General features: G+C 46.6%; 1 protein-coding gene and 1 non-coding gene across 2 annotated transcripts in view; one reads left to right on the top strand and one right to left on the bottom strand.

Moving 5' to 3' along the window:
- Positions 1 to 22,591, bottom strand: part of LOC119163043 (ATP-binding cassette sub-family C member 2) — a 796,039-nt gene that overhangs the window by 92,413 nt on the left and 681,035 nt on the right. Inside the window, exon 17 of the mRNA XM_037414979.2 lies at positions 4,731 to 4,909. Coding sequence (XP_037270876.2) covers positions 4,731 to 4,909 — 179 coding nt within the window. The remainder of the gene's footprint in view (positions 1 to 4,730; positions 4,910 to 22,591) is intronic.
- On the top strand, positions 21,408 to 21,480 carry TRNAT-CGU (transfer RNA threonine (anticodon CGU)). Its single transcript has one exon. It is a non-coding gene; the product is annotated as a tRNA-Thr (tRNA).

Genomic DNA, 22,591 nt, shown 5'->3' with positions numbered 1-22,591 from the left:
CAAGGCAGTAAGTCGGCGAAATGAATTGGCTTTCTGGAGACCCCAAGAAAACGGCGGGTCCTTCTTTAGTAGCTGTACGAAGGATGGGCAATGTCGGCGAGGATGTGGACGAAACGCCGGAAATAGGAACAGAGGCCGACAAAGTTCCGTACATCTTTTGTGGAACGTAGTGTGGGGAAATCGTTGACGGCGCGAATTTTGTCGGGATCGGCTTGCACGCCTTTAGCACTAACAAGATGGTCTAGCGCAGCGATTGTTTAGCTGCCGAAACGGCATTTGGAGAAGTTGAGCTGTAGGCCTGCCCTTCTGAAATCTTCCAGAACAGCCCACAGACGGCTAGAGTGGCTTTTGAATGACGGCGAGAATACAGTGACGTCATCAAGATAAGCGAGGCATGTTGACCATTTGTAACCTCGTAGCAGGGAGCCAATCATGCTCTCAAATGTAGCGGGAGCATCGCATAAGACAAAGGGGATTACCTTAAAATAGAAAAGTCCATCCAGTGTAACAAATGCAGATCTTTCACGGTCTAATTCATCGACGCGAATCTGCCAGTACCCTGAACGCAGGTTGATAGAAGTAGGCAGACCCCTGCAGACAGTCGAGGGCATCGTGAATCCGTGGCAGTGGGTAGACGTCCTTGCGCGTGGCCTTTTTTAAGTGACGGTAGTCGACGCAGAATTGCCAGCTGCCATCCTTCTTTTTTACCAGAACGACTGGTGAAGCCCATGGACTGCAAGATGGTTCAAAGACGTCTTTTTGAGCATTTTATCAACTTCACGTTGGATGACTTGTCACTCTGCATGTGACACGCGATAAGGACGTCGTCGGATTGGGCTTGCATCTCCAGTGTTGATCCTGAGAGTAACAACTGACGTCTGACCTAAAGGGTTGTCGCCAAAGTCGAAGATATCGCTGAAGGATGCCAAGATATGCCAGAGATCGACTGCCTGTGTTGGAACGAGGTCTGGCGCGATCATCTTGTCAAAGTCGGCATCAGAGGAGCTCTGTGAGGAAGATGCAGTAGCGGGCTAATGAGCGTCTGCAATGAATGCAGAAACAGAATTTTCACTGATGAAAGAGATGTTGGCTAAAGTCATGTCATCTGGAACAACGTGAGTGCACCAGCTGAAGTTCAGTATCAATAGCGATGCCACATTATTCGTAATCGTCAACAGAATATGAGGAAAGGCAACATTTCTTTTTAATAAAACGTCCAAAATTGGTGCCAGCACATAATCGCCTTCGGGTACCGGAGGAAAAGACCTCATGGATAGATAGGTAACAGCTTGGGCCGCTATGCGAACGTATTCGACAGAACACAAACGTGGTTGAGGTGTAGTTGAAGTCTCTTAGCAGTAAGGTAGGTCAAGCCGCAGCAAGCCTATTCCACAGTTAATTAGGGCAGAGTGCACGGCAGAAAAGTCCATACCCAGGATGAGTTCATGAGAGCACTTCTCGAGCGCGGCAAAAAGTACAGTTGTGGAGTGGTCAGCAACACTGACACGTGCACATCCAAGCACAGGAAAAGTTTCACCGACGGCGACTTGGATGAGCGGCACTGTGGGCGGTGTTAGAACTTTTTTAAGGCGGCAGTGAAGCTCCGAGTTCATCACCGAAATGTGGGATCCTGTGTCTATAAAAAACAACAAAGAATGCATCGTCTACTTTAACGTCTATGAGGTTGCTTCATGTTGGCATAGTCAGAGAATTTGGCTTGCGAATCGTCGATGCAGCATAAGCTCTGGGAGCTGCATTGTCTAGTTTTCCCGAGCCAGATGTGCAATCGGTGAAGCAGAATGGCGAAATTTGGGTGACCGCGACGATGGGCGACGACACAGCGCTGAGCGGGACTGGTGGCCGGGAGGGGATGGTGACCGACAACGCACCGTCGACGAACCGTTACCATCGGCTGGCGGAGGCGACTCGTGGTGAGTTCCAAAGTGGCCATCATCGGCCTTTGCACGACGGTTGTTGCCATAGGAAGGCTGACGCAAATACCACCTGCTTTTGCAATAACGGGCCACGTGACCAACACAATGGCAGTTAAAGCAAATGAGCCGGTCATCAGCAGCCCTCGACTCAGGCGGATTGCGAGAGCGCGCTGGGAAACTCTGGCCTCAGGCGTTGGAAAATGGCGGACGGCGGTCAGTCGGTTGGGAGGGGGCGGTGGTGCACACAGATTCTAGGTCGACGTTTGAAAGCTCTTGGCGAACGATGGCATGCACTAAAGGCACCTTTTGGGAGCTCGACTCACAGGCTCAAAAGAAAGTTGAAGTGGGAGACTTAGCTTCAAGTTCTTGACGGATGATCTTCCTGACGTGCTATGCAGTCAATGGTGCCTGTGGCACAGGCATGCCTTCTCACGACCATGTTGCTGCGGTGTTGGGAAGTCGAGCGAACTGATGGCAAATACGTCGGCTTTTGGCGGCGTCAACACGCTGGCACTCTCGGATAATGACATCCACTTTTTGACAGTCTTTAAATCGGCAAATTGAATGCGTCATCGGCAATGCTTTTTAATATGTGTGCTACCTTCTCGGACTCCTCTATGCCATCGTCTGCTTTGCGGCAAAGGGCGAGCACGTGCTGTATGTAAAACATTTACGACTCCGATGACGTTTGAGCACGAAATGCCAGCTCCTTTTGGGCCACTGTCTTCCTACCAGTCGATTTGCCGAACAGTGCACGCATCTTTTCTTTGCACGCATCCCAGCAGCCTATTTCCACTTTGTGGTTCTCAAACCACACTTTGGCTGTCCCCTTCAGGTAAAATAAGATGTTCCCCAGCATGAGCGTTTCATACCAGCGATAATTCTTGCTTGTTCGCTCCTACAGTGGCAACCATTCTTCAATGTCGACATTGTCGGTCTCGCAGAACTTCCCAGAATCTTTCAGCTGGGGCAGAACAACTGTCGTCGTTGCGGTGGCCGCTGCGGGAGCTGGAGCCGGACCCTCTTGTGCCATCACGGAAGAAACCAAGTGTCGGCCGCTGCGTAGCTCCATCTTGTTTCCCCGCACCACCACCAAAATGTCACGGGGTGATAGTAGGCAGAGGGTAGAAATATATTTACCGATTGTAGATGGAATACACAAAGTCCTTAAACCAAGATAGTGAAGTGGCAGCCACACACGAGCTTTTGTTAAGTCGTCATCTTTACCGCCTTTATGGTGCATTCGTTTTTGTTATTGGTGACTTGTATCAATATGTATTTATATATGTATATGATCAATCATCACAAATATTATTTGCTAGATAATAATATACGACCTTTTACGTTCCAATACCATGTTATACTAATGAGGACTGCCATTGTGGAAGACTGGAAATTGCGATCACCTGATGATTACCGCCCACTTAGGTTGTACCTTACACGGGCTCAGCCATCTCGCCTATCCGCCTCCGCCTAAATGCGACCACCGTGGCCGAGATGAGATCGAATACGCGTAATAATATACGACCTTTGACGTTCCAATACCATGTTATACTTATGAGGACTGCCATTGTGGAAGACTGGAAATTGCGATCACCTGATGATTAGCGCCCACTTAGGTTGTACCTTACACGGGCTCAGCCATCTCGCCTATCCGCCTCCGCCTAAATGCGACCACCATGGCCGAGATGAGATCGAATACGCGAACTTCGAGTCAGCAGCGGAGCACCATAACGACTGGTATGGCAGAATAAGACTGCTTAAAAAAACTTTGAAGCAATTTCCCTTATGTGCATTTTTCTCATGCTCCGCACGCTCTCTCGACCTAAAATTACAAGAGTATGGAACATAATATTCTAATATGATAAATACAGTATTTGTGTTCGTGCGCTACCAACCATGCCGGATCATGCGGGACTTTCCTGAGAACAGCGTCTCGAGTACCGCACTTAAGTAACAGCTAATGTTCCGGATTTGTTCTCGAGCACCCTGTTATGCGAAGCAACGCTGATCTGAACAATGTGCTCTACGCTATACGGACAAGGAAGTGTGGTGGCTAGCGGCGGCCATAAGGGGCTTCAGCGACATTAGATGAACTTCTGCATGAAGTACAACCACCTCTACGACTCTATACATCAAGAAGACAGATAAATTCAGAAACTGTCGATTTTCATAGAAGATACCACATTTACCAATACTCGTTTAGCTAGCTCCCCGGCTCTCCGGCACCTTCCGTCCAAACCTACTTCACAAATAGTTTGTACCAATATCTTCTTCAAGCTTAAATAAAGCCAACAAATCTTGATGATTATGGTCAGTATTGCCAGATATTGTTACGGGGAGACTATGTTTACTCGATAGATACACGATTGCTGCTTTGTTCAAGAATCTGTTCATACTTTTGGCTACTTGGATGCACGTCGCTCAAAATGCGAAGCAGTTAAGCACAATGTTCATCGTCATTGAGCCAGCACCAACTGAAGTGTTCAGGATATGTCAAGTCAAGATGGAATCAGTGTTTTCCGAAAAATTCAAACATAAATAATGGCGTTAGTTTTGTTTTTCCTATAATAATAATGTATTCAAGAACAATATGCTCAGAAAATGCCTGCACAGTGTACTTCCTATTTTTTTTTTGACGCGTCTACCGATTTCAGAGAAGGTTTTGTTTTTTATAGCGTTGATTTTGAACTAAATATAGGAAACACCTACCTTAGTAGAACGTTATGCATACATATACATTTCCTCAACGATATATAATTTTCTTCAATCACGCACCATTTTGCAGCAACTCACATTTTCTCTTGCGCGTTGCCTGCAGTGCCTGACGATGCAATGGTCAGGGTCACCGGCGCCCTCGGATCTTTGAGCAGCTCCGAATGGCGGCTGTATGACACGCCCGTCTTTCCGCACATCAGAAACAGCTGGTCCGCATGTTTCAGCAAGTAACCCTGGTTGGTCACCAGCAGCCGCGTCTGGGCAGTTGCAAGATTTTTTATGTAGACTTTTACCCCTCGTAAAATAGCGCTAAAATTGAAAAGAGCTAAAATTCTTAAAATGCCATGTACTTTCGGAATCGACGTTATGCGCAGCATACAGAGGAAAGGTTACCCTGTTGTAATTTTCTATTGAGCGGTGCAACATGAAATGGCACTAAATATATGTACAACTGTTGCATGCTCAGACATATGCTGAACATTCTCAGATGTTTATGACACTACTTGTTGGACTTTCGCAACGACTCCAGCAGTAACATAAATATAGCAACGCTACAAGTGATAAGCTCTTATGAAGCGCGCGAGGATGATAGCCCTCGCCAGAGGTACATAAGCGAACTTCAGCGCATGGCACCGACCTACAATTGATGTTAACTCGACAAGGCGGCTGAATCATAGTACATATCTCATGTGTATAAAAGTCGATACCCACCGTAGCAACCACAATCGACGTTTCTCGAACCATTTCACACTACAGTCATTCATATGCTTTATTTATACCTTCATTATTTGGTTATCTGCTGCTCCCTGATCCAGAGTCTAATAAACTATTACAACTTCTGGAAAGGCTCTATTTTATTTATTTTCGCATGTATGTGAGTACCTACATATCACGCGCTCTTCATAATGTGGCTTTATCTTGAGATATGCGAACATCTTCCGTTTGACTATATTTAGGTGCCTACTTGTAGTGTTTGCCTACTTTTGGTGTCTACATTTCGCATTGTTCCTTCCTAACAATTGTATGGTTGCGCCTTTCTTCTTTTCATGTTTTTGTTTTACATTTATTATTGTTCAATTTCGCTCATTATGTATTATTGACATTTTCTAACGTTTGGACGCGTTTCGTGTTGTTTAAAATGCATTTTTTGTAAATTGCACCCTGCTTGTGCCCCTTTCGGGCCTACAGTATTCGGTAGACAAGTTAAAATCTATTGAAAAGTTGTTCCGAGACTTGGCGTTCCTCTGTGGTAGAACACTTAATTGTCATGCAGACTGCTTGGGTTTAATTTCAGATGGAAGCATAACATATATTCTTTCCATTCACCTGGGCAATGCTGCTGATGTTAGCATTTTCTTCACGCTCACGCTATTCTGCATGCTTTCACGTACCATTCCTGCTAAATACTAAAAGTCCATTCATTCACAAAACTTCATTTGTGTAATGAAGCCCAGTCTTATCAGACTGAGGCAGGCCACGTCAATGTCGGTACCTTCAGGCCGAGCCTTGTGAACTGCCCGTAGTTGGTCTTCTGAGCTGCCCGTAGTTGGTCTTCATAAGACATGCTTCGCACCGCCGTCTGCCAGTAACAGTGCAGTATCTTTTCAACAACTTTTGCTTCTTCATATTTACCTTTCAATGCTGTCTAATACCTTCCCCTATACTTTCCTTTGAATTATTGTTTGTTATATCTTATTATTATTGTGTCAAACACGGAAAAAACGAGCCCTTATGTACCAACTTCCTTCCCTTATTCCAAAACGAGGGTATTGTACTGGAAGACTTGGTGCCGTTTGGAAGTATACGAGGAACTATTGCTCAGCTGCCCAATCGTAATAGGTTCACGTGCTACGTGACGCCACACCGGCTCATAGAAGAGTGTTCCACACTCGCCGCTTGGCTACAAAAGGCGCTTGTTGATACTCCCACGTTTAAATTCACATATAAACCCAAAAACGTGGATGCGGCGATGGCCGCTGTGATGGCTCAGTGGTTAGAACATCGAACGCGTTATTCGAAGGTCGTATTTTCGATTCCTGTAAACGACAGGTTAATATTCACCCAATTTTCTTTCTTCTTGTTTACATTACATTGGTTCTAATAAATTCCCCTATATATTCCTTGGCATTATTGTTTGTTAAATTTCATTATTATTGTGGCAAAACACAGAAAAAGAAGTCCTTAAGTATAAACTTGTTTTCGATATATATATATATATATATATATATATATATATATATATATATATATATATATATTGTCGCGTTTCAGCGTAAGCAGATCACCGAGACGTTGAGTCCGAGAACCGACGGCGTATGTTTTTATGCAGGAGCCAAAAGTGCGCGCCAACAGTGACTGTTGGCGCGCACATTGTCTTCGTTCTCTGTTTATTACGAGCGCGGCATTTGGCTTCCCTTAAGAGAGCATCACCCCGATGCTATAGCCGAGGCAGTCATTCGTGCATGAAGTCACTTTAGTCAAGCGATGGTGCTTCGCAGAGTCACTCGCTGACGTATGGCTTAATGCGCACTACGTGCATAAGTTCAGGTCGGTGCGAGCGACACTTTGTACAGTTTGGGCTATTCGGGACGACTTCGTACGTACGTCACTTAGTCGTCGCAGCACTCGATAAGGTCCAAAGTATCTTCTGAGCAACTTTTTGGATAGTTCCCGTTTTCGTACAGGCATCCACACCCATACCCGGTCCCCGGTTTCGTACGTTACAGGTGTACGACGTAGGTTATAGCGACCTGCGTCGTACTCTTGCTATTGGTATATTCGCAGACGTACGAGCTGCCTGGCTTCCTCTGCGCGTTGAGTAAACCCATCAGCACTCGTTTTGTTGTCATCGCATTTGTGTGGCAGCATCGTGTCCAACATCGTCCTTACTTCTCGTCCATGAACAAGGCTGATTGGGGTCATCCGTGTGGTTTCTTCCTTAGCAGTATTGTATGCAAACGTTATGTAAGGGAGAATCTGGTCCCAGTTTTTGTGTTCGATGTACGCATACATTGTAAGCATGTCTTACCGAGTTTTGTGGAGCCACTCAGTCAACCCGTTGGTTTGTGGATGGTAAGCTGTCAACTTGCGATGAATAGTACCGCTGAGCACCAACGCATGATCTAAAAGCGCAGCCATGAATGCGGTTTCGTGATCTGTTATTACTATTGACGACGCACCATGTCTCAGCACAATGTTCTCTATAAAAAATCTGGCTACCCCCTCAGCTGTGCCTCTCTGGATGGCTTTTGTCTCGGCGTAGCGAGTAAGGTAGTCGGTCGCCACTATTACCTAGGGGTTACCAGCACTAGAGTTGGAAAGTGGACCCAAAAAGACCATTCCAAACTGGTCAAATGATGTTGTCGTGATCTGGACAAGGTGCAGGTAACCGGCTGTTATCGTCGGAGATAACTTGCGCCGCTAGCAATCGAAGCAGGTCCGAACATGATAAATCACAGCAGCGGTGAGTCTAGGCCAGTAATATCTCCTTTGAACTCTGCATAGTGTGCGCGTGTAACCAAAATGTCCAGATGTAGCCTCGTTGTGGCACACTTGCAATACCTCAAAACGAAGAGTGGTAGGGACGACAAGCAAGTAGATGGGCCCGTCTGACGAGAAGTTCATTTTCTAAAGGACGTTGTTTCGCAGACAGAACGACAATAGTCCTCTTTCAAAGGCTTTGGGCGCATCTGGCTTCGTCCTTCTAAATAATTAATCAATCTCAGTAGCTGAGGATCATTGTGCTGGTGATCTGCGATGATGGAGGTGTTGAGGATTCCGAGGAATTCTGTGTCTTCATCAGGGAAAGCAGCCGACTCTATTGGTGATCGCGACAGGCAGTCGGCATCAGTGTCCGACTTATACACCATCGTTATAAGAAATTCCTGTAGTCTAAGGCTCCAGCGTGCCAATCGCCCGGAAGGATCTTTCAGACTTGTTAACCAACACAACGAATGGTGGTCACTGACAACCTTGAATGGGCGGCCGTACAAGTATGGGCGAAATTTCATAACTGCCCACACCACGGCGAGGCATTCCTGTTCAGTGATCGAGTAATTTCCTTCTGTGCGTGACAGAGCTCTGCTTGCGTAAGCGATCACTTTCTTCTCGTCATCCTGGACCTGCACAAGCACAGCTCCGAGGCCAACATCGCTGGCGTCAGTATGGAGGGCTGTAGGGGCTGTCTCCTCAATATGGGTAAGCACAGAAGTCGTGTGTAGACGTTGCCGCAAGTCACTAAAAGCAGCTTCATGTTCGTTACCCCAAACAAATGCAACGTCATTCCTCGTAAGACGAGTTAAAGGCGACGCAATGCGCGAAAAGACCGTGCGACGGCGGCAACTTTCTCGCGCTCTGGACGAACTTTTGCGTAACTGATGACGTGGCCAAGGAACTGTAGATGCTCAAAGCAGAAGGGAACCTTCTCCGGCTTGAGCGTCAGACCTGCGGTCCGTATGGCCAAGATCACCCACAACCATTCAAGGTGTAGAGAAACGTTGTAGAGAACACATCGACGTCATAAAGGTATGCTAGGAAGGTTCATCATTTAAGCCCAGAGAGCATGGTATCCCTGAGATGCTGGAAAGTAGCAGACGCGAAGCACAAGCCAAATGGTAAGACCTTAAATTCGTACAGTTCGTCCGGCGTCACGAAAGGGTTTTTTTTTCATGATCCCTGGGGCCGACTTCAATTTTCCAATATCCACTCTTTAAGTCCACGGAAGAGAAGTAACGCGCGTTTTGAAGACTATCGATCAAATCGCCTATGCGAAGAATTGTGTACACGGCTTTTTTGTAACCTGATTTAGCTTTCAATAGTCGACACAGAAATCTAGGCTGCCGTCCTTTTTGACTAGAACAGGTGACGCCCATGGGCTTTTCGATGGTTGAATCACATCGTCTTTTTCATTTTCGCATTTTCGTTACCTGCTGTTCTATCGCTTCTCGTTCTTTTGAAGCCACACGGTACTGATTTTGATGAATTTGTCTAGCCGTGTACTCTGTGATGATTGGGTGCTTGGTCAAGAACATTCGGCCAATTTAAAGGTCGACGCAAAACAGTCGTGGAAGTCGACGAGCAGCCCAAGAAGGTGTTCCCGCGTTTGCTGAGTTAAAGTAGGGCTTACGTCAAGGTTTGGTGCTAGGTTATGTTGGTCTTGTGTAGGCGTTGCTTCGGGTGCTGAGCAGTCACAAACATCTGCTATCTCGTCGAAATATGCTAAAGTTGTGCCTGTTGGAAAATGCCATTGCTCGGAGGTGAAATTGGTCAAGAGAAAGTTTGTTCGGCCATCGGTGAAGAGCGATCATATTGCCTTGATTTTTGGTACAGAGCACGCTCAATGGCAGCGGCTTCTTTTCTAAAATTGGCCATGGTAGTGGGCATTGCGCAAAAGTCCGGTGAACAGCTGTTCCTTCACGCCGCGCATAGGGTAGCGAGACTGCTTTTCCTCAGACATATTGGGATCAGCCCGACAACATGGTGCGTCACGTCTTTAGCAAACATTGCCACAGTTTTGATAGGTCTTCGATGTCTGAACTCGAGCTACTGCTGAGCCCGCTCTCAATGGTCGACGCTAGCGAAGGTGTTAATCAGCTGCTGACGAAACTCACCCCACGTCAATATGCGGCCTTCGAGATGCTCAAGCCACGTGTGAGTGCTGTTATCGAGAGCGAAGTACGTGCGGGCGAGCTTCTGTTTAGCATTCTACTGGTTGATGTCGGCAACGCGTTCGTAATGCTAGAGCCAATCTCCCACAACTTCATGTAGGGCACCACTGAAGCGATCAGGTACAAGTGGCTGAAGAAGTCCTGGGCTGGATTGAAAACAGGATGCCTTGTATCTTTTGGACCACCTGTGGCTGGCTGGCGGAGGCCATTGGCAGAGGTACGAAATGTCTGGTAGAATGTTCGTCCAAAGAGGTCAGCTCAGGAGAGAGGCCTAGCAACCGCCGACTGAAGCGGTGCATTGGTGTCGAAACCAGAGGCTGCTTGTCGGGACTTGATAAACAGGCTCCCAGCGGGGGTGTAGAGTATCGACAGGCTTGTGCTCCAGCACCTCCATCAGTGTCGTGGTTCCACGTATGAACAACACCCAGACGTCGAGCCCGAGAACCGACAGCGTATGTTTTTATGCAAGAGCCAAGAGCATGAGACAAAAAAAACAGGTCGTCCTCCTCAGTGTTCCTTTTCACGAGACTGTTGGCGCGAACATCGTCTTCCTTCTCGGTCTGTTTCAAGCGCAGCCATATATATACACACACACATATATATATATATACATATGTATATTTATATATATGTGTGCGTGTGTGTGTGTGTGTGTGTGTCAGATCTCACAATCATGCCAACGAAAGTATAGTGGATAGCATAGGAAGTAATTGTAGTGCAAATAAGAATAAAATATGTAAATGAAAAGATCACTTGCCGACGGCAGAGACGGAAGACGGAACCTGCGACCTTCGAATAACGTTATTCGAAGGTCGCATGTACTGTCTTTCCCGTGGCCAGTAATCTTTTCCTTTGCATTTCTTCATATTTAAATAACGGGTACTTTATTTAAGACCCCTTATATTCTCTTTGACTTGATTGGTTGTTAGAACACAATAATATTGTGTCTAAAAAGAAAAACTAGCCCTTAATTGTACACTTTTTTCTTTATTCTCTGCGAGGTGCTCGTTCTGTCAGACCTGATGCCTTCACATAGTATACGAGCCATTTTTGGTCAGCTGCCCCCTCGTAGTAAGATCGCGTGCTACGTGACGCCAAACAAGCAGAAATATAGTGCTCCACACCCACCGTCTTAGCTACAGTGGACGCCTACTGACACTTTCGCACTTAAATCACAACTATACTCAATAAAGTGAAGAAGGGGGTAGACGACGTGGTAGCTGACTTGGTAAAGCAGCGAACACGCAATCAGGTTTTCTTTTCAGCCACTTTTCTTTCTTCAGAATTAAATTACAACTACCTCCGGTAACATCCCTTATACTTTCCTTGCCATGATAGACTGTTAGATGTAAATAATGTTGTGTCTAACAACAAAAACAAGCCCTTAATTGTACACTCATTTCATATATATAAATATATATATATATATATATATATATATGAAGACTTAACACAGGATCTGGACGTGCGAACCAAGTACACAGGACAAAATGTTTAGAAAAAAACTGACGTTTCGGCTACTGCACCGGCCTTCGTCAGTACACACACACACACACACACACACACACACACACACACACACACACACACACACACACACATATATATATATATATATATATATATATATATATATATATATATATATATATATATATATATATATATATATATATATATATATATATATATATATATATATATTTATATATATATGCATATATATATATTGTCATGTACTAGACAGAGAACAAGAGACAACAACCGATCCTGGGCCAGCTGTTCTTATTCTGCCTCTTCTTCCTCTACCTTCCCTTAGCTGCACACGCGCCCGAGCCCCAGCGTCTTTCTTCGTCTTGACACTCAGCCATGACTGCGCGCGCGCGTAGCTGGCGGAAAAGGTTCTGCTGGGTGGGCTTGGCTGCATCGTGGTGGTCGTCCCGAACCACAATGCAACGTGGATTGACGGTCTGGGGCAAGCGTCTCTGTTGGACACACTCGCTGCCTCGAGCCGGTTGGTCTACGCCACGGTGCGCCTCTGCTTGAAGATCTGTCAGTGTGTATTCTGGTGGGCGGAATTGGCTTTGTCGCTGCGGTTGAACTCGTTCATGGTACAACGTTTCCTGACGACTCGTAGAATACCGCTCAGGCGGACGGCCCTGACTATTCCGGTAAGGTAGCAGAGTAACCTTGAAATGGTGGTGTTTGTTCTACCACCGTTGGTGAACTGAAGTGCCGCGGGACGCACTGTGAGGCAGCCGTGTGGAAGTTTCTGCCATTTCTCGAAATGAGTTGCGACGCAGCTCATGGTTGGGCATCAATACCACAGCAGAACGCTGAAGTTGTCCAGCTGGTGGCTTATGGTGAACTGTCGCGTGCAGACTTGGTGTCCTGGAAGGGAACAGCGCGAGGGCTGGTCCTGGACAAGTTTCACATGGCAGTGGCCTCAGCCTGGCTAGGTGTCTGGATTTTCTCAAAGGAAACATCCCTTGGGAGCCAAGTGTCTGCGTGGCTGAGCGTATGTGCGTCTTCGAAAACAAATGTATGAGTTGTCTGAAACCATGGTTATGTCAGGTTATGACTGATCTTGTTCGCATCCTCGGAAAGGCATGCTTTGTGAAGCGGTAAGGAGTGCATTTTGTTTCCGCCGACCATGGTCTGGTGGGGTTCAGTTGTGTCTGGTACGATAGATGTGAGCGCCTCCATATCCTCAAACAACAGCGAGCGCGAGGACAGTATCTCCTGAGGAAGGGCTGGTGGTGGTATTCCCGGGTCTAATACCGATGCAGAGTTCACGACCTGCAGAGGAGGACTGTGGTCACTTTCGTCAGGGTCACCAGCAGAAAACTCCTCGATATACTTCATTTCTCGAGAGGCGTCTTTTTGCAAGACGGAAATGCTCTCATATTCAGTTACTGAATCACTTAAAGCATGCAAACAGCTTCCGTCTAGTCAAGGATGAGCATGGTGAAATCCACAGGCACGTGCGTTTGATGATGCGGTAGAATGTCCAGTAAGATGGAGGCTGGCGCCTCAGCGTCTACCGAATGGTCTGATGCCTCCGGATGGCGTTCGTTGGGGCCTGTCGCAGGGTGTTTTGCAAAACTTGCCGTGAGAGACCTACCGGACACAGGTGCACCATCGGGCCGCTACTCCACGACAACAGAAATGCCTGTGCAAGGCAGAGTTTCACGATCGTGATTGTTCCCTACATCTTGGTCACCGAGAGATGACAAGATGGTATGGGCTTGAATTGCATCCTCTAGGTCGAGCTTTTCCAGAGTTCCGTCCTGAGAGAAAGTTGATTTGCAAGGGCAGGTGGCACAGAGAATCGGACCGAAAGCAGCTATGAGCTTGAAGCTCCACTCCGCCCATGACTGCTGCTTCCAACCTTCATACCTGTGCCACGCCGCTGCGCCTTCCTGAAGACGGTCTATAGCCACATATCATTACTGATCCTCTGTCCAGGCTGCGCGCATTGCTAGCGCGTTGACGGTTGCCACCCAGCTGTCGACGTCGTTTCAGACCCCGTTTGATTCCGGTTGTTCGCAGACGGCTGGTGATTGTGGGGTGGTAGGTGGCAACGTAGAGATCACCGATGCGAAGCAGTCGAGCTGGTGTTAGAGCTCGATGACAGAAGACCGAAGCTACCTGCATTGCTCCGGTGTGCTTGCCTCAAGGTCGTATGGGGCAGCTACATCCAAAACTGCGTTAATGTCACACAATGGTTACGACATTGTAGGAGCTCGCTCGGCGATTAACGATGTCAGTTTGTTAGTATCGACGCGGAGTAGCGCGATGGTACGCTGAAAGTCCGCGGTGCTGTCGGGCGTTAAGCCCGAAAAGTCAGTGATCGTTGTCTTCGAGTAAGTAGCAATTGCAGCACTCACCCCGGTGAGGTCGACAAGCAGGGAAGCCTGGACGGCGTTCTGTGGCGGCTCGTTGGTTGAAAGAGTACCGAAACGGGAATGTGGCCCATGGGCGACGTGAGCGCCATTCCCAAGGGACAGAAGCTGGTGCAGGGTTTCAGTCAGGTCATGGCCTAGAACCACAGGGAAGGCCTGGACGCCGCCCAAAGGTGGTCTGAATGGTGGCTGAAGCGGTGGGTGGGACCCCATCGCTAAAGAAGGGTGAAGGGTGTTCCTTGATGGAGAAGCCCACACTGCCGACGAACCACGAAGACACGTACTGGTGGCTTTCAGCAGAGGGTTCACTTGTCGGACTGCGCCATTGTGATGTAGTAGACAGAGAACAAGAGACAACACCCGATCCTGGGCCAGCTGTTTTTATTCTGCCTCTTCTTCCTCTACCTTCCCTTAGCTTCCACGCGCCCGAGCCCCAGCGTCTTTCTTCGTCTTGGCAATATATATATATATATATATATATATATATATATATATATATATATATATATATATATATATATATATATTTATATATATATACATATATATATATATATATATATATATATATATTGTAAAGAAGAGGAAGTACTCCGGCGCAGAGGCAGCAGCATCGAGTGTGCAGCAGTGGCTCGAGCTCGAGCCACTGCTGCACACTCGATGCTGTTGCCTCTGCGCCGAAGTACTTCCTCCTCTTTAAAATGTGAAACGTCTGGGAAAGGCAGCCTGCGCCATTCAAATCCCGTCGAAGCATGTGAGCACGATGAGTGTAGGTAAACCTCGCTCGGTAAATCAAGACAAAAGTGCCGCGCCCAGTCGCCAAAATTTTAGAAACCCAGGAGACCGGTGTTTTTTACACCGCGTACAAGTTCAATACTGTTCACTCGTCAGTGAGTACTCGACGCTGCTGCCTCTGCGCCGGAGTACTTCCTCTTCTTTACAGTCCAAGTAGACCAAGTAGACGACATGCTTCGCAGAGGCGTCGTTCGACCTTCACAGAGCCCATGGGCGTCTCCGGTGGTTCTCGTCAAAAAGAAAGACGGTTCTATTCGTTTCTGTGTCGATATCCGGCGATTGAACAAGATCACGCTGAAGGATGTCTATCCACTACCGCGCATTGACGATGCTTTGGGCAGTTAGCAGGGTGCCGAGTTCTTTTCCTCGTTAGACTTGCGGTCAGACTACTGGCAGGTGCCTATGGCGGAGGCCGATCGCCTCAAAACCGCTTTTGTCACGCCAGACAGTTTATATGAATTCACCGTCATTCGTTTTGTTAGGGTCTTCGCCCCTAACAAAACGAATGTCAGCGCCGAAAATCTCCACCACACGCCTCCGCCGGTGAACTGCAGCCTTTACCATGCCCTTCCCGACCCTTCGAACGGGTTGGAATAGATATTTATGGGCCACTTCCATTGACTCCGACTGGCAACAGGTGGATAATAGTTGCTATCGACCACCTAACGCGCTATGCTGAGACCGCTGCTCTTCAAACGGCTACAGCACAGGAGGTTGCCACTTTCCTACTGCGTCATTTTGTGTTGCGCAATGGAGGCCCTCAAGAGCTCCTCAGTGACCGCGGCCGCGCCTTCTTGTCCGAGGTCATTGAAAAATTGCTCGCTGAGTGTGCTATTGTACTTCGTACATGTACCGCTTACCACCCTCAAACCAATGGGGCTACCGAGCGCTTTAATCGTACTCTCGGTGACATGCTACCTCTGTATATGACGCCTGACCGCTCTAACTGGGACTTAGTCCTCCCATTCATTACATACGCCTATAATACGGCAACGCAAGCGACAACAGGCTTCTCCCCTTTTTCCCTCCTCTACGGCCGTCACCCCTCCCACACCATTGACACCATTTTGCTCTATCGACCGGACGCGTCCGAGCGCTTACCGATCTTGGACGCCGCCAGACACGCAGAAGAATGCCGCCACTTAGCTCGTCGCTTTACCTGCGATGACCAAAGCAGGCAAAAAGCAATTCATGATGCCCAGACCTCAACTCCCGTTTTTATTCCGGGTGCTCTTGTATGGCTGTCAGTGCCGCATCGCACACCTGGGCTCTCTTCCAAACTTCTGCCAAAGTACGATGGGCCATATCGTATTCTCGAACAAACTTCGCCAGTAAACTACCTCATTGAGCCTCTTACGCCACCATCAGACTTGCGACGTCGCAACCGCGAGGTTGTACACGTCGAGAGGCTCAAGCAGTACCACGGTTCAACGCCCCCTGCACAGGACTAAGTCACCAGGATGGCTTCTTTTTTTTTTTTCTCCGTGGGGCCATTGTGAAGAAGAGGAAGTACTCCGGCGCAGAGGCAGCAGCATCGAGTGTGCAGCAGTGGCCCGAGCTCGGAAATTGCTGCTGGTGCATCGCCTTCCAAGCTTTCCAAGCATCAACCTTTCTGCTAAATAAATCTTCTTTATAGTATATATATATATATATATATATATATATATATATATATATATATATATATATATTGCCGCGCTGTGTTGGTGGCAGAAGACGAAAGCGAATAAGTGAATGGCAGCTGTGGCTGTCATTCACTTCTTCCAACCAACTCTGCCGAACAGATTATCCCGGTCACAGATGTATTTGTTCAGCGTGCCGAGACGCCCCGCAGCTAGTGCGCTTTCGCATTTTATTGCGGAAAAATTAAGATGCTCGCCGATACAACATCCACCACAGAGCAGTAATATACGAACCTGGTGACCTAGTCTGGGTTTGGACTTTTATACGCCAACGGGAACGCTCAGAAAAATTATTATGTTGGTACTTCGGACCCTACCGAGTTCTTCCTCGCCTCGGCGAAGTACTACGAAGTTGTACCAGCAGACACGTCACACCGTTCTTGCAGACCACGCCCTTTGGTTGTTGTTCACGTCTCCAGGATGAAGCCGTACTATTCGCGTCGACTGCAAATCAAGAACTTTGTGATGTGGCATTAGCCTTCAAGACAATTGTGCGTTACTTTCTCGCTTCTTTATTTTTCATCTTGTCCAATTTCTTTATAAAGAGCAAAGACATTTCTGACTATCTTTCTTTTTCGGAGCCGTGGCATTCATGGGATGCTTCTTCTTCTTTTTCTTCTTTCGGGAAAGGGTATTGCCACGCTGTGTTGGTGGCAGAAGACGAGAGCAAAGCAGTGATTGGCAGCTGTGACTGAGTAAACAGTCCTCTACTTCGAGTTCCTGCCTATCGTTTCCTCTCTCTCTCTCTCTCTCTCTCTCTCTCTCTCTCTCTCTCTATATATATATATATATATATATATATATATATATATACATTCGAAACGTGCAAAGAACTGAGGCTTCGTTTCGACGTTATTAGAAAGGCTCCATTCGCACAACAAAACACAGCGAATAAGCCGACGCGCAACGTAGCCTTTCTCGAAAAACGCCATCGACTGCCGCTCGTGATGCTGGCTTCTTCCTCCTCTTGTTCTTACGGCTAATAACCAAGACATTAGCCTCCCTTTCAAGAAGGCATCCTCCCGATGCTTCATCATCACGGTGGAAGATTTTGTAGTCACTGGCAGTCCACGGGTTCATTCGGCCAAATAAAACGTCATTCGAACCACGTGCACAAATTCTGGTGCATGTATTTGACGTCCAGAGCAATGTTGACTGTCGGCCAACCCCTCATACTTAACATCACTGAGATGACGGAGGAGTTTATACGGCCCAAAGCACCGTCTCAAGAGCTTCTCCAAGAGGCCACGACGGCGAACTGGGGTCCAGATCTAAACTTTCTTTCTTGGTTCATAAGAGACTGGTCGGTGACGAAGATTATAGCGCCTTGTGTCATAATTCTGGTGGCAACGATTACGTACGTGGGCAAGTTGGCGGGCTTCTTCAGGAAGCTGAGTTATGTAGTCTGCACTTGTGTCAACGCCATCACTTCGATGCGCATCACTTCGATGCGGCAAGATAGCGTCGAGCGTGATTGTGACGACGCGGCCATGGAGGAGATGGAATGGTGTCATGCATGTTGTCTCTTGCTGTGCCGTATTGTAAACGAAAGTGACATAATGCAGTATCTCGTCCCAGTTTTTATGTTCCACATCGACGTACATGCAAAGCACATCCGCAATTGTTTTGTTCAGCCGTTCCGTCAGACCATTTGTTTGTGTATGGTATGCCATTGTACGCCGGTAAGATGTTCCACTTAAATTTACAACTGTATGTATTGGCTCGGCTGTGAACGTTTTTTCTCTGTCAGTAATTACTAGTGATGCAGCACTATGCGTCAGGACTATATTTTCAATGAAAAACCAGGCTGCTTCACTTGCTGTGCCCGGCTCCAAGCCTTGGTTTTGGCGTAGCGGGTAAGGTAGTGTGTGGCTACAATTATCCATTTGCGACCAGCAGTCGAAACTTTGTATGGTCCTAAAAGATCCACTCTGACTTGAGGAAATGGAGTTTCCGGTATATATATTGGGCGGAGGAGCCCTGCTGGTTTGACGGCTGGCACTTACTTACGTTGGCACTCAAGACAAGTCCGAACGTGCTGTTGAACGGTTGCCGTAAGTTTCGGCCAGCCGTACTTCTGTCTCACTCGGCATAGCGTTCGTGTGTGGCCTAAATGCCTGGATGTCGGTTCGTAATGGCACGCCTCCAGTACTTCTTTCCTGAGTGGTGTTGGGACGACAAGTAAGTAGGTGTTGCCACTCGGAGAAAAGTTCACCTTATAAAGGACCTCGTTGCGCAAACAAAACAATGATACCTCTCTTGCGAACAGCTTTCGCATAGCAGATATGCGTCCCTCTAAGAAATCAATAAGGGGTTGCGACTCGGGATTGTCGCGTTGCTGCAGTGTTCGCTCAATAGCTGTAGCCTCTATGATTAACTCCGCAACGGTCGTCAGTAGATTGTGGAGAAGACCGGCAAACAGCTGCTCTTTGACGCCTCGAATCAAATGGCGGAGTTTCTTGGCTTCAGGCATGTCAGGGTGAGCCCGTCCAAATAGGCGCGTCAAGTGCTACGCCAATATGGCGACACTCTCATTCGGTTTTTTGACCCGAGACTCGATGAGTTGCTGAGCGATGTCACAGCGGTCGTTATGTGTGAAGTTGCTCAGAATCTGCTGCCAAAATTTATCACATGAAGACAGTGTTGCCTCGTGGTTCTCATACCACGAACGAGCGCTGTCTGCTAAAGCAAAGTAGGCGCGTGAAAGCTCTAGCTCGGTGGTCCAGCGGGTCGCTTTGGTGGCTCGCTCATACTGGGCTAACCAGTCCTCAACGCCTTCATACGCCTCACCATGGAATATCTCTGGAATCTCAGGCTGCTCAAAAGTGAGCTTGGAAGCACCTGCTGTTGCCATTTTTTCAAGTGGAGTGCTTTGATGGGAAAGGTACTTGGGAATCACCTCAGGATTAAGGCCTCGCTGTCGGCGACAGCAGTGCTGGACTGGGATATCCACAGAAGGAACGGGTTGTGGTGTCGGACTTGAAGTTCTGGGCCGCAGAGGAGTCGCGAGCATCAGTAGTAGAAGTACAGCATCTACACCAGTGTGGCAACGTGCAAAGAACAATTAAGGCTTCGTTTCGACGTTAATAGCAAGGCTCCATTCGCACACAAAAGAAGCGCAAGAGCCGACGCGCTACGTCGTCTTCGAAAAACGCTATAGACTGCCACTCATGGTGCTGGTTTCGTCCTCCTCTTGTGCTTACGGCTAATAACCGCGACAATGTATATATATATATATATATATATATATATATATATATATATATATATATATATATATATATATATAGTCCAGTAGGTCCTCCGTGAGCGGTCACAACGTGGTTTATTTCGAATTTCGGCCTAGAGTCTGGCCTTCATCAGGATGAAGGCCAGACCCTAGGGCGAAAAGTCGAAATAAACCACGTTGTGACCGCTCAAGGAGGATCTACTGGACTATATGCAACACTACTGCCACTCAACCACCATGTCTGTCTATATATATATATAAATATATATATATATATATATATATATATATATATATATATATATATATATATATATATATATATATATATATATATATATATATATATATATAGCCTAGCTGAGGTGGTCTAGTGGCTAAGGTACTCGGCTGCTGACCCGCAGGTCGCTGGTTAAAAAAATCCCGGATGCGGCGGCTGCATTTCCGATGGAGGCGGAGATGTTGTAGGCCCGTGTGCTCAGATTTGGGTGCACGTTAAAGAACCCCAGGTGGTCGAAATTTCCGGAGCCCTCCACTACGGCGTCTCTCATAATCAAATGTTGGTTTTGGGACATTAAACCCCACATATCAATTAATATATATATATATTTTGACAGCATTATTCATACGCGTCGTTTTATATGTACATACTCATCATCATCAGTCGACCTGTGTTGTGGCGCAGAGGCTCGGCAAGTAAAAGAAGTGTCTTGCAGCCAAAAACGTTGGCTTACGATATATATATATATATATATATATATATATATATATATATATATATAGATATATAGCGTATATATATATATATATATATATATATATATATATATATATATATATATATATATATATATATATATGTATAGATGAAATAGATGATCAGAGTTTCTTCCGGCTACCGTAATAAAAGTTACAAACTTCGAGAATAGTGCAATATAGGAAACAAAACAATAAAATATTTATTTAATCCTAACAGTTTCGGCTGGTGGACCAGCCTTCTTCGGAGGATGTAAGTGAAATGATACAAGTTCCCGTATCGCTCAGTGGTTAGAGCATCGAACGCGTAATTCGAAGGTCGTAGGTTCGATTCCTGCTTACAGTTGGTAATTTTTTCATCCACTTTTCTTTCTTCCTATTTACATTCCATTAATGTTAATAACTTCCCCTGTACATTCCTTGGCATTACTGTCTGTTATATATATTGTGTTAAAAACACGGAAAAACGAGCCCTTAGGTATACACTTCTTTCCCTTATTTCATTGAACGAGGGTCTCGTACTGGCAGACTTGGTGTGTTTAGGTTGTATAAGAGGGACAATTAATCAGCTGCCCGCTCATAATAAGTTCACGTGCTACGTGACGCCAAACATGCGCATAAGAGTGTTTTCACACTCGTTGTTTGGCTTATAGATGGCGCTGACTGTCGCTCCTACTTCTAAATTCACAGATAAACCCAAAAAAGTGGATGGAGGGAGGGCCGCTGTAATAGCTCAGTGGTTAGAGCATCGAACGCGTAATTCGAAGGTCGTAGGTTCGATTCCTGCTTACAGTTGGTAATTTTTTCATCCACTTTTCTTTCTTCTTATTTACATTCCATTAATGTTAATAACTTCCCCTGTACATTCCTTGGCATTACTGTCTGTTATATCTCATTATTATTGTATATATATATATATATATATATATATATATATATATATATTATAGATATATAGTTACGTTTCTCTCGACAAACTTGATATAGTGAGCTCGCTGAGTCGACTAGCCAAGCAGCAGCTTAGATAGATCGTCTTTGTCCTCTTTCACTCATAAATCTCACCGAAGCAGACCATGTGGCAATAGTCCCCCCCCCCCCCCTTGAAAGCATTGACTCGATGCTCGTAAAGAAAGAGAAAAAAATGAAAGCATACACACGCCGATATAGAAAACCAAAGAAGGAGATTGCCAGTACTCGCAGCACAAATAAAGAAGTTTCACTTGCACCAGGCGCAAAAACAAAAGGCATAAAAACACAGAACACAGAGAGTAGCAGCAGCAACGCAGTGTCATGGCCTGTCATAACACGTGAAACCACAAGGGCTACTGTGTGAATTAGGGCTTCAGCCGAATGAATGCACGGTTTCGGGCCGAAGCTGTCGACGAGAAGATGCTACGCCGTCCGGAAATACCCGTAAAGAAGATTTGTTACACGTCTGAGAGCCTTGTACGGTCCAAAATAACGGTCCGAAATAATGAAGTGCTGCTTCTGAAATAAAAATTAGTTGCGAGTGTAGCGAGTGTCGTGTTTTCTTGTCCTCTTCGTCCCCGTCAAATTTGCGCTACTACACCATATGGTTAAATGATGTCTCACCAACTAGCCCAGCTGTCAACCCTACTGAACGGCTTAGAAGTTTTTCCGATAAGCCTGGTCGCCGGACAGGGGTCCACACCCACACATGGTCCCCAGGGTGGTAGGTGACGTTTCGATGGCAGAGGTTGTAACGCTGTGCGTCTGCATCTTGTTGGTGACTGGTGTTTATGGGAGCTAGCTGACGAGCTTCTTCGGTGTATTGACTGTATTGCTCAGCGTCTGGAGCAAGAGACGACCATAGAGGTAAGGGCGGAATTGCGTCGTCACCCACGCGATTTCGAGGCATTCTTTTTTCTGATGTAGAACAGTTGGT

Source organism: Rhipicephalus microplus, chromosome 9 (genome assembly GCF_043290135.1).
Source record: "Rhipicephalus microplus isolate Deutch F79 chromosome 9, USDA_Rmic, whole genome shotgun sequence".
In the NCBI taxonomy this organism is placed as follows: domain Eukaryota; kingdom Metazoa; phylum Arthropoda; class Arachnida; order Ixodida; family Ixodidae; genus Rhipicephalus; species Rhipicephalus microplus.
Note: the sequence above shows the minus strand (reverse complement) of the source record. Positions and strands in the feature narration are given on the sequence as shown.